Source organism: Vitis vinifera, chromosome 13, assembly GCF_030704535.1.
Source record: "Vitis vinifera cultivar Pinot Noir 40024 chromosome 13, ASM3070453v1".
NCBI classification, from domain to species: Eukaryota; Viridiplantae; Streptophyta; class Magnoliopsida; order Vitales; family Vitaceae; genus Vitis; species Vitis vinifera.
In genome coordinates this window covers 13,057,065-13,071,648 of record NC_081817.1, presented here as the reverse complement: position 1 = coordinate 13,071,648, position 14,584 = coordinate 13,057,065, and the positions used below count along the sequence as shown (strand labels likewise).

The following is a 14,584-nucleotide window of genomic DNA, read 5'->3' as shown; positions in this document are numbered from 1 at the left end:
TCCAAGTTCCTATATTTTTTTAATAGAAATTTCTATAATTTTTTTAATTTTAAAATAAAAATAAAAAATATATCTAAGCATCATCTATATTATTCAAATGAGTTTCTTGTTGTTTTACTATTAAATAGCTTATGAAACACTCTTATTTTCTAAAAAAAGAAATATCAAAAACGTTTTTTTTTATATTTAATTTAAAAACATGGCCCAAGATGTCGCACAATTTATAAATTGATATTGGCAACGGAAACTGTTTAAAAAAATTTATGTTGGAATGCGTTTATGACACGTGGGAGGTCAGTTGGGTTGATAAAAATAAACCAAAACTAATACAAATTTCAATTCCACGTCCTTCATCACTTCGCTACATCCAAATTCAGACTCTTCCAAGTCTTACAGGCGAAGCAACAGCTTCAGGTTTCCCTTTCTCTCTCTACAATTATCTCTCTATTTAGATTTCTACCAACAATAGTCGATTCATCTTATTCTTGATCTTCTACCCAATTCGTTTCATCTTCAAATCAGCGGTTTGCATCTTATTTTTCTTCAATTTCGGAATTAGGGTTTAGTTCGCTGCCGTGAGAACTTGTTTTCTTCGTTACGTTTAGTTCTTGGATTTTCCTCTTTGTTGTTCAGATCTAGGCGTGGGTTTTGGGTGAATATGGGATTGTTTGGTTTATTTGCGGCAAATCTGTATTCCTTGTTTGGTGTATTGTTGAATCTCTGTTTGCATTGTTAAGTTATTTTTTTAATCAATTATTTATTTATTTATTTTTATTTTTTTGAAATTTGGGTTTGTATTTTGGATATAATGTTCTTCTCGGCTTTGATGAATATTTGAATATTTGTTCGTTTCAATTGAAGTTGCTCAAGTTTATGATTTCTAATTTTGTTATAGGTTACTGTTGCATTAAAGGCTTAGTGAAAATTTTTTGAGGGATGAGTCAGAAAGGCTTAATATATAGCTTTGTGGCAAAAGGGACGGTTGTGCTTGCGGAGCACACTTCTTTCTCTGGGAACTTCAGTACCATTGCTGTTCAATGCTTACAGAAGCTACCTTCCAACAGCAGCAAGTACACATACTCGTGTGATGGGCACACCTTCAACTTCCTCATTGACAGTGGATTCGGTATTAGTTCTTGATCTCTGCTGCTACTGTAGTTATGGATGCTGTTTGGTTAGCACTTCAATATCACTTTTCTTTTTTAATGTGTTTGGAGAAGCAAAAAAAAAAAAAAGGGTAAAAAACTTGTATTGGGAGATGAGATTTCAGAATGGACTTTCCCAGTACTTCACTGGGAGAGAAAAAGAGTGAGGAGAACAAGATTTTAATTGAAATGAAATGTTATAAGGAAAATATTTGGCTTGTCTTTGATTCCATCGTCAATGCATGTTAAACTGTTCTTTTTGACAAAATAACTCACCCAAGCTTGATTTTCCTTTCACGTTCAAACAAACTGAAAAAACAAAAATAAGGTGGGCTTGTTTCTCTTTTGCTTCTCAAAACACGCCTAAGAAAAGGCCAACCAAATGGTGTGTTATGTTTTGTACAATGAATCAGGTTGAACGTGCTTGTTGGCTCTGCAGTTTTTCTTGTTGTTGCGGATGAGTCAGCTGGGAGGGGTGCACCATTTGTGTTTCTTGAGCGTGTGAAGGATGATTTCAAACAGCGCTATGGTGGGAGTATTAGAAGTGATGGTCCACACCCACTTGCTGATGAAGATGATGATGATGATGACTTATTTGAAGACAGATTTAGCATTGCATACAATCTTGACAGAGAGTTTGGGTGTGTATATCTTTTTATTTCCTTTTTTGGACATAACCTTGATGAAGCTTGAATTTTGATGTTTTTCAATGTTCTACTGTGTTTAACAGGCCAAAGCTTAAGGAGCACATGCAGTATTGTATGAACCATCCAGAAGAAATAAGTAAGCTATCTAAATTGAAAGCTCAGATAACAGAGGTCAAGGGGATAATGATGGACAACATTGAGAAGGTATGTTTCATGTTTTTGGTGAGATGTATGGGTTATTAACATGTGATTAATATAAAAAGGCAATTTTAAAATTTTTAGTCTTTCTTTGACCAAGGTGGGCAGTGAATAAATTTCTAATTTGGCCTACATTGTATTGTAATTTGAAGTTTCGATTAAACATTCAATTAAGCATGTTAGTGGCTTACCTGCAGGTGTAGGGAAGGGGAGTAAGCAAATTAGTAAGTTAGTTATGCTTGAATCATGGGTAGTCTTGCTTATTCTATATGGCAATGAAAGTCTGTGTAGAATATGAGTTTCCATGGGAAGCTAGTACATCAAGTGGAGGGCAATAAGCTTCCTAGTTATTATCGAATAGTTTTTCTTCTGTCTCCATGATACTTCATACGAGGCCTTCGGCTTTCATCCTGGTTTTTGTGATTGTGCTTTATCAAGTTTGTACAAATTCTAGAGAATATAAGTTTTCATGCTTCTTTTAAATAACTTCATAAAATAAGATCTGAAGATGCAGACTGAAACAGAGAACAAAACATTAGAAATATCAAGTAGGTGTACCTATCAGATTGCTAATTGAACTGGTTTAACTTGCACCTGTACGTTTGGCTTGTTGGCTACCTTAGACTCCATGCTGTGATGGAAACGGAATAATATAGGGAGGATCTAACAAATTTATAAAGTTCTTAAATTTTAAGATAATGGCCAACATTTTTTACTATTGAGCAAGCTTTATTCTTAAAAATGGTGAAGGAAAGGAGTGGTTTGCTGGTGGACATGAATTATACATGAAACAATCAAAGGATAAAAAGGGATAAGAGAGAGCAAGTCTTGTTTGAAGGACTGCTTTAGCTAGAGTGAACAAAAAAGAGATATCCCTATAATTCTGGTGCAATGTTTTTTTGGCTGTCTGTTCCAGTTGTCTTGTACTCCTCCCCCTCAGAAAATTTTCTGGTCTGGTTTTTTTCAAAGTGCTGTCACATCCAGAAGGGTCTGATCCTCCTTACCCTTATTCTACCTTTCCTCTGAGCTTTCTGGGCTGACTTAAGAAATGGTCATTGTCACTCTTAAGATTATGACCATTGGCACTGAACAACAATTAAACTTGTAGTTTGTCACTATATATTAGTTCCATGGGATTTGTATATTGGTTTTAATAAAAAATTTGCTTGATCTGATAAGTGAAATGCTTTGCTATGTTGATGGCATTATGTTTCTCAAATTATTGTATCATTTATTTTCACTATGTCTGTGGGTAAAATTTGCAGTCTGTTCATTATTTATCAATTTGTAATGGGAAACTTAAAAGAGATTTGATACATGTAACTCCACTATCATTTTTTAATCCGGGACCTGTCTTTGGTATGATCCTTGGTGTCTTTTGCACCAAATAATGAAAATTAACCCTCCATTCTTACAATTTATTAAAATAATGTAAAAGAGTAAACTACTATGCTTGAATGAGTTTGATGGTGTGGATATGAGAACATATGAAAGGACAGGCAGCCATATGGCATGATTCCTAATTATCCTTTGAGTTGTCACATATCAAAATTCTAAGACATGTTTGCAACTGATGGGAAGTATGCATTGCAAGCTGTTTGGTGGATTTTTGGCTGAAACTTTTCAAATATTGGGAGTTATAATGCACAAAGCATCCTATGAGGCACCTGGATAGTTGCAATTTTTTTTATTATTTTTTCAATTACTTAAGGCTCCAAGTGCTCTGGTTTGATGTGTTTGGCGGAGATCCATACAACTTTTTAGGAAATCAATATTTGTTGATTATGATCATGTTTACTTCCATTGCATCATAGTTGGCCATGTAGTGAAAATGAATACCTTTGAACTGGGGATGCTAAAATCATGAAACCACCAAAATGTGTCATCTTTGTGACTTTTATTATGAGGGGTAGCCAAATGATCTCATTCTCAATGCAATTTGATGGAATGTGTCATCTCAATAACTTTAAGCACGAGGGAATGTCAAATTGATGGTTCCTTGCAATTCTTAAATTTCTATATATTGGGTGGTACTAATGAAATGTTTCTCTCTAGAGAAGTATTTGATCAATTGTTAAAATTTTTCTTTAAGAAATAGAATGATGCCAGTCATGCCCCTAAGGATATTTTTTAATGGTGGAAATTCACCCTGGCTTGATTTCTGGTAATGTCATTGTCATTGTTAAGGAGCACAAACCTGGTTTATGTTATGAAGGGAAGGTGCAAGGATCCATTACATAATCGTGATTCCATGTGAAGTTCTTATTTTTTATTTGTCCTTATCGAAACACTTCCATGTGCAACACGTGTGCCACTGCTAGTTGCATTCTGTTCAAGATTTTTCATTATTGACTCTGATTTTCAGTTGTAAATGTTTCATCCTTCTCAAGCAGCCATGCTTTATTTGTTTGTTTAATTTAATTTTTTATTGATTACTTATTGCTTTGCTTATTCAATTTTTGGGCCAGTTTTTGTGTCACTGCTGGGAATATGCCTTTTACCATATCTTGGACTATTTTTCTGCTTGTTACATTTGGTTTCTCATGTATTTTTAAATCTTCTATTATTGATTGAAAGGTTAAAACTTGCAGAACATTGTTGGTCATGGCTCAAACTTAAGATTCATGAACAACTGTTACAGTGGTCGGCACTTTTTTTTGTGTTGTCCAACTTGCTACTGTGTACTGCATAAAGTTGGTATAATTGGTCATTACCCATTTTTTCAGTCTCACAATTATCTAATTAGGAGATTTGTTGTCCTTAGGGAAGGATGATTTACAAATTCTCTTTCACATTGAATCAATTTTGATAGACAGGACAAACCTTGTACATATATTTTCATGCCATAATGGATTTTTTCTGTAAGTGGTTAGATTTTTCTGTGTTCAGACACCAATACTTACAAACCTAAAGGATATTCTTTTTCGCCGAGACAATCCCAAACATTTCTGCTTCACTTAGCAAAAATAATATCATCTAATCAGGTTCCTAATCAGTGAAAATGGTCATAAACTACACTCTCTTTGGCGCTTTTAATATGCTATATTCATTTTATTTACCTACAAAAAAAAAAAAAGGTCATAACCTATTGTGGTCTTGTGCCATTGCTTTGATAGTGAATGCCATAGTATATTTGTTTGGAAAATCTGTAAGGTATTATTTGTTTTGGAAAGAATTAGTACTTGTTAGTGTTTTGAAGTAGGATACCATGCCAAAACTAAACAAATGTGTCATATGTGTATTAGTTGGTGGGAGCAATATTGTGAAGTAATTGATTTTTATTTATTTGTTTTTTTCATAATTCTTATTGCCTGATTCTAATTGTTTGAATTGGAGTTAGACTCACTTTGTTCAATATTATGTTTCTGGATGCTTGGCTTCTATTTCTGATGAAGGTAAAGGATTTCTTAGGAGCTTTTTCTTAGGTTAGCTTAGGTATTACTTTTAGAAAGTTGAAGGTTTGAAAGGAGAGAGAAGCGGAAGAATATTTGGAGTGTTGGAATTGAGGACAAAAGATGTGGAGTGCTTTGTTGGTTTGTAGGTAATCTTGTTTCTTAGTGGAAGCTATTTGACTGGATGGTTGAAGCTCCCTTAGGAATTCAGGAAAATTGGAATTATAGGCAATATTTAAATCCATGGAGATGTCAGATTGGTGTTACCTATAACTGGATAGGATGAATAATGCTTTCAAAGTGGACACTGTTACACTTTTAGAAGGCTTTAGAGAAGTTAGAGGGGTGGGATGGAGCAAATTGAAGGTTGAGGTTACTGGATTTTTTCCAGGCTACTGGATTTTATTCTCTCCTCATCCATGGAGGTAGAGTTTGAGCTGGCCCTGCTAATGATCATTTTGAAGAGCTAACTAGTTGGACAAAGAAGTGTTTTGATGCTTGTAGACCTAGGAGGGGATTTTTAACTGACTTTTGTATTTTATTTTTCTTCTTTCTTTCTCTTTTAGTTCTGGCAGTGAATGTTCCCTTCTCCCTTTTGTTGCTCAATGAAGCTTTTGTTTTCAATGAATGAAAAGGTTGAATGGTACTCCATGATTTTATTAAATTGAACCAAAGATTCTACAGCTGTTCAAATGGTGATGCTTTATGGTACATTTTGCTGAAAATTATTAATCCTTAGCATGCTTTTTGGGCTCAACTAAACATATAAGCTGGGACCTTTTGTTGCCCGTGGAATGGTAGAGTTCAGCATATACTTGGAGAAGGAAGTGTGTTCACAGATTTCCTGGTCTACCTTGGCCTCTTGGCTTGAAGCCCCTAATCATGCTTAGTCTCTTCTTGTAGAGACTGGTTCATGCTCAGTTCAGGTCTTCCTTTTTGCTTTTTCTTGAAAAATAAGTAAATGAAATTTAAAATTATTGTTCCTAGAATAGGATGTTGACGTTGGTGAATAGTAAGGGAAGAATGATGGGCTTAAAAATGTTGCCATTTTGGACATGGTGAGAAAACCTAATTGGCCATGTCCATTCAAGATTGAGGACTCAACTGGTGGTGTTCACCATGGTTTTGGTTACAGGTGTAGCAAGAACCCAAAAAAAGAGGTGTTTGAGCCAGTGAGCAAAGACATGTTGACCTATGACTGTAAGGCCCTAGACAGTTTGGAATGGTGAGACAAGATTTTTTTAGTTTGCCACATTTAGTAGGGTTAAGATTTCATTGACTTGAGTTGCCCTTGAGGCCTGGCTCAAGTGGTTAAGGGATGGGGAGGGTTTGTGGGAGGTTCCAGGTTCAAGTCCCAATGGGATAAAAATTAACCTTTAAAGAAAAGAAAAAAAAAAAAAAAAAAAGGTCATTGAGTTGACACCTAGCAATCTGATCCCCCCTATGGAGCCAGCATCATAACTGTACGTAGAGACTTTGTCTCTCCAGAGAGGCTTTGGTGTTGATGACCGTCCCAGTCTCATAAATCCCCACCCCTTGGGGTGGTGTAAGCCAAAGATTTAAGACATCAGTGACTGCCTTCTTGTCCTCATGTTCATATGGACTGGTATAAACCTTGTCTGCTTGGTGCAAGTCCCACACAGTATTCCTTCTTCGGAGGTGTACTGGAAAAGGACAGGGTTGGCAAGTTCCCAAATTGGAAAAGCTCCAGAATAGAATTTCTTTGCAAAATCTTAGGTAAATTGGCAGGCTGGGGTGCAGAGGGTGTGCAGAAAATGAAATATGGCATCCTCATACCCTTATGGTGGATCTATTTGTGAATGATAGTCCTGGACAAAATTTTAATGGTTAATCATTTGGTGAAGATAGGTGGATGCTTCTGAACTGGTATTTTGGGTCTGCAAACAAGATGAATATATACTATAAAATGCCTTTAGAATTTGTGTGATTTTCTGTTCCCTCTCTTAGGCTTGGTGAAGGTGATGTGGTAGTCATGTTGGTTTTGTTAGGAGTTGAGAGCACCTGATTTGGGGAGCTACTCTCCTTTGCCTCATCTGTATATGGAGAGAGAGATATGAGTAGTAAGGCTTTCTAGAGTGGAGCTATCATTGCATTAAGCTAATAATGCAATGAGTAGTAACGCTTTCATTATCCTTGAAAGGAAATGGGCTGAATAGTGAGCCTTCCTTGTTGTTACTCTTTTAAGAGATGTGTACCTTTTAGCCAAGTTTGCTTATCTATATGTATATTTTAAAGGACCAGATTTAGAATGTGATGCTCAAATGAAGAGACCTCTTTGATCCACTGTATTGGTGGAGTAGGGTAATTTGCTAAATAAATGGTTAGAGAAAATAGTCAATTGCCATTTGTTCAAAATAAATTAGAGCTTCCAGAACATGTTTCTTCATTTTTATTTTTAAACCTCTCTCCCTGTTCATGTAATGCTGTATAGAGCCTCAAGGCATTGGACATCTTTAGTTTGTGATTGTAAACTAATTTGAAAAATAACCTTCTATTTTCTCGGGGGCTGCAGGTTTTGGATCGCGGAGAGAGGATTGAACTACTGGTGGACAAAACAGAAAACCTTCAGTTCCAGGTATGTGCTGTTTATTTCTGCTATGGCTGTAAGATCTTTAGAGAGAGAGAGAGAGAGAGAGAGAGAGCTTGGGGAAGCTTGTGATTGATGATGTGGGGAAATTGTGCTTTGCATTCAGGCGGACAGTTTCCAGAGGCAGGGAAGGCAACTGCGGCGAAAGATGTGGCTCCAGAACCTCCGCTTGAAGCTGATGGTGGGAGGAATCGTCCTTGTCCTAATCATAATACTGTGGCTTATAGCCTGTAAGGGTTTCAAATGTTGATGGGCGTGGGGGGCGAAATTTAGTAATACTTCAAGACTTTCTTCTGGTGTACAAAAAGAAACAAAAATATTATTAGTTTGTGTATTTGGAGACTTGCTGGATTGTAGAATTCCACACCCCGTTACATCCTCTGCGATTAAACTACGTTGATAATTCATATATCAGTTGTTGATGATCAAGAGGTTTAATCTACCATACGCTTGCTATATATTGTACAAAAAGAGTAAATTTCACTCTCTTCTCCAGATGTTTGAGTCACATATTTGGAATGGTTTCTTTAGTGTTTTTAGAAAAATTCTCTCATAAACACTAGAAGTGATTTTTAACTTTTAAAAATAATTTATAAATTTCATCCCATGTCTGGTTTTTGTTTCAAAAGTTTCTCTTATATAAATAATGTATTGTCAAATAAATTTTTAGTCATTATGAGTTGGAGGATCCAAAAAAATAAAAAATAAAAATGAATATAACAAATAAAAATAAAAAGAAAAGTATTTGAAAAAATTTAAGTGTATTTAGTTCAAATCTAAAAAAAAATAGAAATAAAAATGAATGAAATTATTTATTTATTTATTTATTTTTTCTAAGAATGCTTCTTAAAATAATTTTTTTTTATAAATTTTTATGATTTGATTTAATAAAAAATTTATAAATTGAATTTATATAATATTTTTAAAATCTAATTCAAGCCTATTAAAAATAAAAAATTCTTTTTAATTATAAATAAATTAAAAATAAGTAATTTTCGGAAAATATAAGTAATATTATTAGAATAAAATCATAAAGTGTATATATATGTGTCTTATAAAAATATAGATATTAATATTTTTATAGAAGCATAATTGTTTTTTCCTAAATAAATAATTATAATTTAAATATAATAATAGTTAAGAGATATTTAGTTAAAAGATCTCTAATACTTTTGAAATGGGATGAATAAGCCCCCTTACTCATATATATATATATTTAAAATGACCTTGTTAAGACGTTTTTACCCTTTTTATTTTCTCAAAATTTCATTCCCTCTGTAATTCATTTCTTCCCTTTCTCACACTCAACTCTCTACAGTCCTCATACCCAACTCTTTCAGGTTTACGCTTTCCCCATTTTTTAAAATACCGACTCTCTCTTGCTTTAGGTTTACCATATTCTCCTTTTTTCCAATGAAGTTTGAACGCATAAAAAAAAATCAACAAATAAGGAATAAAGATCAAATATTAATGAACAAGTTCTCTCATCTCTTTTTTCTTCTTTAAGATTCTTTGCAATTTTTATGATTTTCTTTTAAAATGGTTTTTTTATGTTTATTTTTAATTGAGACTTTTTGCAATTGTTTTTTGTTGGGGCATGTAATTGTTTTTTTTTTTTTTTTGTTATGATTTCTAGTTATTTTTTGGCCTTGTTTTTTGTCAAGGATTTCTACCATTGTTGTTGTTGTTGGTTTTTTCAACTTTTTACAAGTTTTTAGGTTTTTTTTTTTTTTTTTTGTAGTTTAAAAAAAATAAGATAAGCTAAAAAGTTGTTACTTGCTAAATCTCAAATCCACAACAAGTCCTTGCTAAATCTCAAATCCTCAACTAGTTAAAGTCCTTGTTTGATGGATAACAGAAACTTAACATGGGTTAAGTTCTTTTTAAATTAAATTTAACTGTAATAAAGTTTAAATAATTATAATAAAGTTTTCTTTGTAAATGAAATAAAAACTTAACCTTATTAAAGTTCTTTGCCAATGAAACTTAACTATAGTATAATTCAAATGAAATAGAATGAAAAAAAAAAATGTATGAATGTAACATTTTTTGAGGATAAACAAAACAAAAAGGGGGTAAAAGAGTCCAAAACGGGTCGTTTTTCAACAAAACCAAAGGTAAAGGTTACTTTGACAATTTGATAGTTATTTGAGTCATGTATGCAAATCACCGTAATAGTTAACGATATTTAAGATATTTGGTTAAAAGACATCAAATATTTTTGAAAATTGAAGAATAATCCCCTTTGTTTATTTATTTTAGGAAATGACCATTTTTGGGCATTATTACCCTTATTTTTTCCCAAAAAAAATGACTTCTCCCTCTCATTCCCGTTTTATTGTCCTCCTATTTCTCCATTTTTTATTTTGACGATATGTTCTTTTCTCCATGTTTTCTCCCTTTTTCCACAATTTTTCAGTGAAGATAAAGCCCATAACAAAGATCAACAAATAAAAATCAACCATGGCTCTCTTCTTCGAGATCCTTCATTTTTTTCTTTATTTCTGGTTAGAGTTTTTATGTTTTTTTTTTTCTAGTTTGATGATTTGTTTTTTGTTGAATTTTGTTTTTGCATGTTTTTTTTTTTTTTGTTCTTTGTTGTAGTATTTTATACTGGTTTTTGTTGGGCTGGTGTTTTTTTTTTCTTTTTTGTTTTTGTTTTTACCATTTTATTTAAACTTTAATAATGTTTTTTGTTAGGGTTTTTTTGGGTCGTTTTTAGTTGGGGTGTTTTTCAATTGTTTTTATTAGGGTTTTTTCACACATATTTTCTATTGAGATTTTGGTTGAGATTTTTTGTAGTGGGATTTTACATTGTGGCTAAATGGTTGTGCTAGTGTAGATTTTTGTTGTATGAATTATAACTTAATCATAGTAAACACATTTGTGCACACATTCAATACTACTTACAAATATGGAATTTGAATAACTATATAAGGCAATTGCATTAATTGCATTGATGGAACAAGGGTTGCACTATTAGGATAAAGTCCTTAAAAGCATGACATGATGTAATAGATTTGGAATACATTATTCATTTAATGATATTCCAAGTTTACTTTTATCTATCCTTATTTCATGCATTATACTTTACGAGCATTCTGACCTAGCATTTATTGTATTATACATGACTTGGGTGCATTAGGAGTTACATGGAAGTTCCTTGTAAGTAGATGATTTGTTCACAACTTGTTAGTAGACTTAGGTGATCCATTTGAGGTTGTAGTGCACCATCTCCTAATTGGAGGGATGATTGGTCTTAGCCATTGGGATAGGGTTCCCATGTTGAGTGCATTAGTGTGTATGGTTACCCATTGGATAGGACGTACGATGAGTCATGATATAAGGCTATTAGGTAGTCATAACTTCACCAAGTTGCTATACTGTATAGTCTCTCAATCTTGAGAGAATATTCAGTTTGTGTAGAAGTTAGCAATGATTTTGACCTACAGGTGAGATCATAAGTTGATCATATATTCTATATGGATTGGACCACTATTGATGGAAGTCGGTAACAATAGGTATTCTTAATAGAGGTACCATGATATCTCATAGACTTTGAGATGGTGTGTCCTATTGGGTGATCTTAAGGACGTGTGATCATGAAATTTGTGGGTTCGTAGTAATTCGTTTATTGGAATTTGACATATGCTCTTAATGAGTTGAAATATCTCATTTGATCGGATAATAAAAGGATTTGTAACTCAAGGATTGCAGAGGTAGTCTTTAAAGGTTGTACCTTTCATCTTGTTAGACTATATACAGTGGATAGTAGGTCATGAACCCAAGCACTTGGTGTCTTGTTGAAATATATATAGGATATTAGAATTCAGTTGATTTTCTATAGTGGAATTTTGAATCAACTTCAAAATTGGATTATGAGGGAGCCAATACTCCTATAAGTCTTAGTAGTCCTTGCTCTGAGCTTTTATTCCTTAATGGCATGGTTTATGAGGGTTTGATAGATTTTTAGTTCATTTTTGTATTAAGGGCGTTTTGATAATTATGTAAGGTTGCATAAGGATAAGTGAGTGGTATCTGTAGACTGGTGCTAATTTATTAATTGGGGCCTTGTGTGGTTAATTAGTAAATTAGAAGCTTTTTGGGTTAGATTAAGTAACCCAAGCCCATAGTGGGATCAAGTGACTTGAGCCCAATAAGAAGCCTATAAATACCCCTTTCGGGGTTAGGGTTTCTATGTCATGTCATTCTCTTCCTACAATCTAGAGAGAAAACCCTAGCCTCCAACCATAAGATCTCCACCATCTTAGTGTCTAGACTTAAGGAGGATTTATCGGGTGGAAGATCATGGTGTTTACGAAATCCTTTACGACTTTGGAGTAATCTACATCAACTAGAATTGATTTAGGAACATCTAGATCGAATGTATGTGGCTTTATTCTCTAGATCTATGTTTTTCGTGGTATCAATACTGTTTTTGAATACTTGATTTTCCGTTGTAATAGATTTAGAGAGACTATGATAGATTTTCATGCACCCTACAAGATCTAGGGAATGGGAATGGAGTAATTTGGAATTCCCAACAATTGGTATCAAAGCCCTAGGTTAGGTTGTTTGTTAGATCCATTCTAGAGTGTGCTAACTCTGTTTTGCAGGGTATATTTATTCATCCCATGGCTCAGAGGGATGATTGAATGTCAATACACAATGGTTATAATTGTGATTGATTTATCATGTTTAGATTTGTTAATGATTATTTGTTTAAATGTTCTTTTCTAGTTTTAGTCGTAGGCTCTGTTGTTAGGAGCATAAGATTTTTTCATTGGTTGTAAAAATCCAGTTTTTATTTTCAACATTGATTGTAAACTTCGTTTTGAGGAGTATAAGAGTTTTTTTTTTTTTTTTTTTGTAATAGTTTGTTGTAGAATCATTTGATTCAGCATAAGAGTCTTCTTGGGAAAAGGTTGAGCTGCTTTTGTCAAGGATTTTATGAAATTCTTGAGGGTTTTTTGCTGATGCTAGCATGGCTTGGAGCTATTGTTTCTTAAGAAGAAACTGTGACATATCATCAGAGGCTGAAGCTTGTGTAGGATGCTTAAGAAAATATTGCTTTACTACCTGCAATGAGGCATCATTTTTCAGAGCGTCCCACCATTTAGTCTTAAAAGTCCTTCCAAGGGCTGGAAAGACTATTAATTCATCTGCAATAATGATATAGCCCCACTAGACTATCCAAGCAAGGTCAAATTCACTGAAAAAGAATAATAAAGGGGGAAAAACTGAAAGTTCTTTGGGAATAACAAAAGAACTTTTGAATAGCTCAAAGCCATCCAAGATGGGTTTTGGGAGAATCTTAATAGTCGGACCAAAATAAGTCCACCAATTGTGGAACCAAGATGGGAAAGAAGGAAGTTGATGCTTAGATGGGAAATAGAACATCCATGAATGATGGAAGTCCTTGTTTTGGATCAGAAAAATATTGAACCATGCTCTCTGGTAATCCCAATAATTGAAAAATCTTGGTTTGAAGGCTTGGAGAATTCTCTTGAAAAATTGAGATTCCCACCCCACTGCTTAATTGTAAGAATTTTAAAAATATGGCAAGTGGAAAATGCCAAATCCAAGTTGTTGTATTTATCAGCATTGTGCTTGATTTTAATAGAGCCAGTTTCAACAAGGATTGCTTCATAAAATTATCTTGTTTTTAAAAGATCACTAGAGGGATAATAAAATTTTTCATGAAAAGCTTTTGCAACTATCTCTCTAGGGTTTTCAGAGAAAAATTCTCTTTCAATAACCAAAATGGGTTGATTAAGATCTTTTTGCCAATATCTTGATTTTGCAGAAAGAGGTATGGGGTTGGCAGCCACCACAATTTGCTTGTTTGAAAAAGATGAGCTTGATGCTAATTCCTTTTGAGAGGAATTAGCTTTAGTCACTTGCTTAAAGGTCTGAGACCTTGTAATAGTTGGGAATTGAGTAGCCTTGACTGGTTTAGAAGGATCTGAAGGATCATAATACAAGGACAATGATTCATGCCCAATTGGTGTCTCAGCTGATTCGTGTCTAGCTGGTGCTCCTTGATTGAGGGAGTAATCAACAAAATTTATAACCTATTACACCATATACTAGGGTAGCAAAGAAAAAGCTACTATAGCATAGTGGCTCTAGGATCGTTCACTGGGAAGGGTTTTCAAATTACAAATGATACCAATTCAAAATGAATTGGTACTTTTTCATTTCAAGGTTAGCTTAAGAAATAAAACACAAACTTTGGTTGAAAAATGTTTAGATTTAAACTAACGGCACAGCAAGTAATGAAAATTACTTATGAAGACAAACATTCCTTGGAGGTTTAGGTTCACAGGGGAGGTTCCTCATGCAAAAACATAGCTCCGGTCAGTTGGTTCATTTCCTCGCATTAGAGAATTAACATATAGTCAATTCTCTAAGTGGTGCTGTACAAATGCATCCCTTAATTGGATTTCAGCTCTAATTCCCTCTCACTTATGCAACTTGCAATGGTTCGTGCCTCTCACTAGCACTTACCATTCAAGGTGATCTTTAACCTTGGACTTCCCTTCTCAAGCTCGCAAGAGATAACTAATGGATGTCTCCTTGGAGTCCAAAAGC

At 33.8% G+C, this 14,584-nt stretch overlaps 1 protein-coding gene across 2 annotated transcripts; it reads left to right on the top strand.

Annotated features, from left to right (window-relative positions):
* Nucleotides 1–274: 274 nt before the first annotated feature.
* Nucleotides 275–8,419, top strand: LOC100243052 (vesicle-associated membrane protein 727). 2 transcript variants are annotated; one of them, XM_002269098.4, is made up of 6 exons: nucleotides 275–414; nucleotides 896–1,126; nucleotides 1,585–1,786; nucleotides 1,876–1,996; nucleotides 7,916–7,978; nucleotides 8,097–8,419. In XM_002269098.4, exons 2-6 carry the CDS (start codon nucleotides 937–939, stop codon nucleotides 8,238–8,240), a joined length of 720 nt encoding a protein of 239 aa, XP_002269134.1. In that variant the 5' UTR covers nucleotides 275–414; nucleotides 896–936; the 3' UTR covers nucleotides 8,241–8,419. The 2 variants fall into 2 exon arrangements, with proteins under 2 accessions (XP_002269134.1, XP_010658865.1); XM_010660563.3 differs by having other exon boundaries at nucleotides 391–524.
* Nucleotides 8,420–14,584: the final 6,165 nt, after the last annotated feature.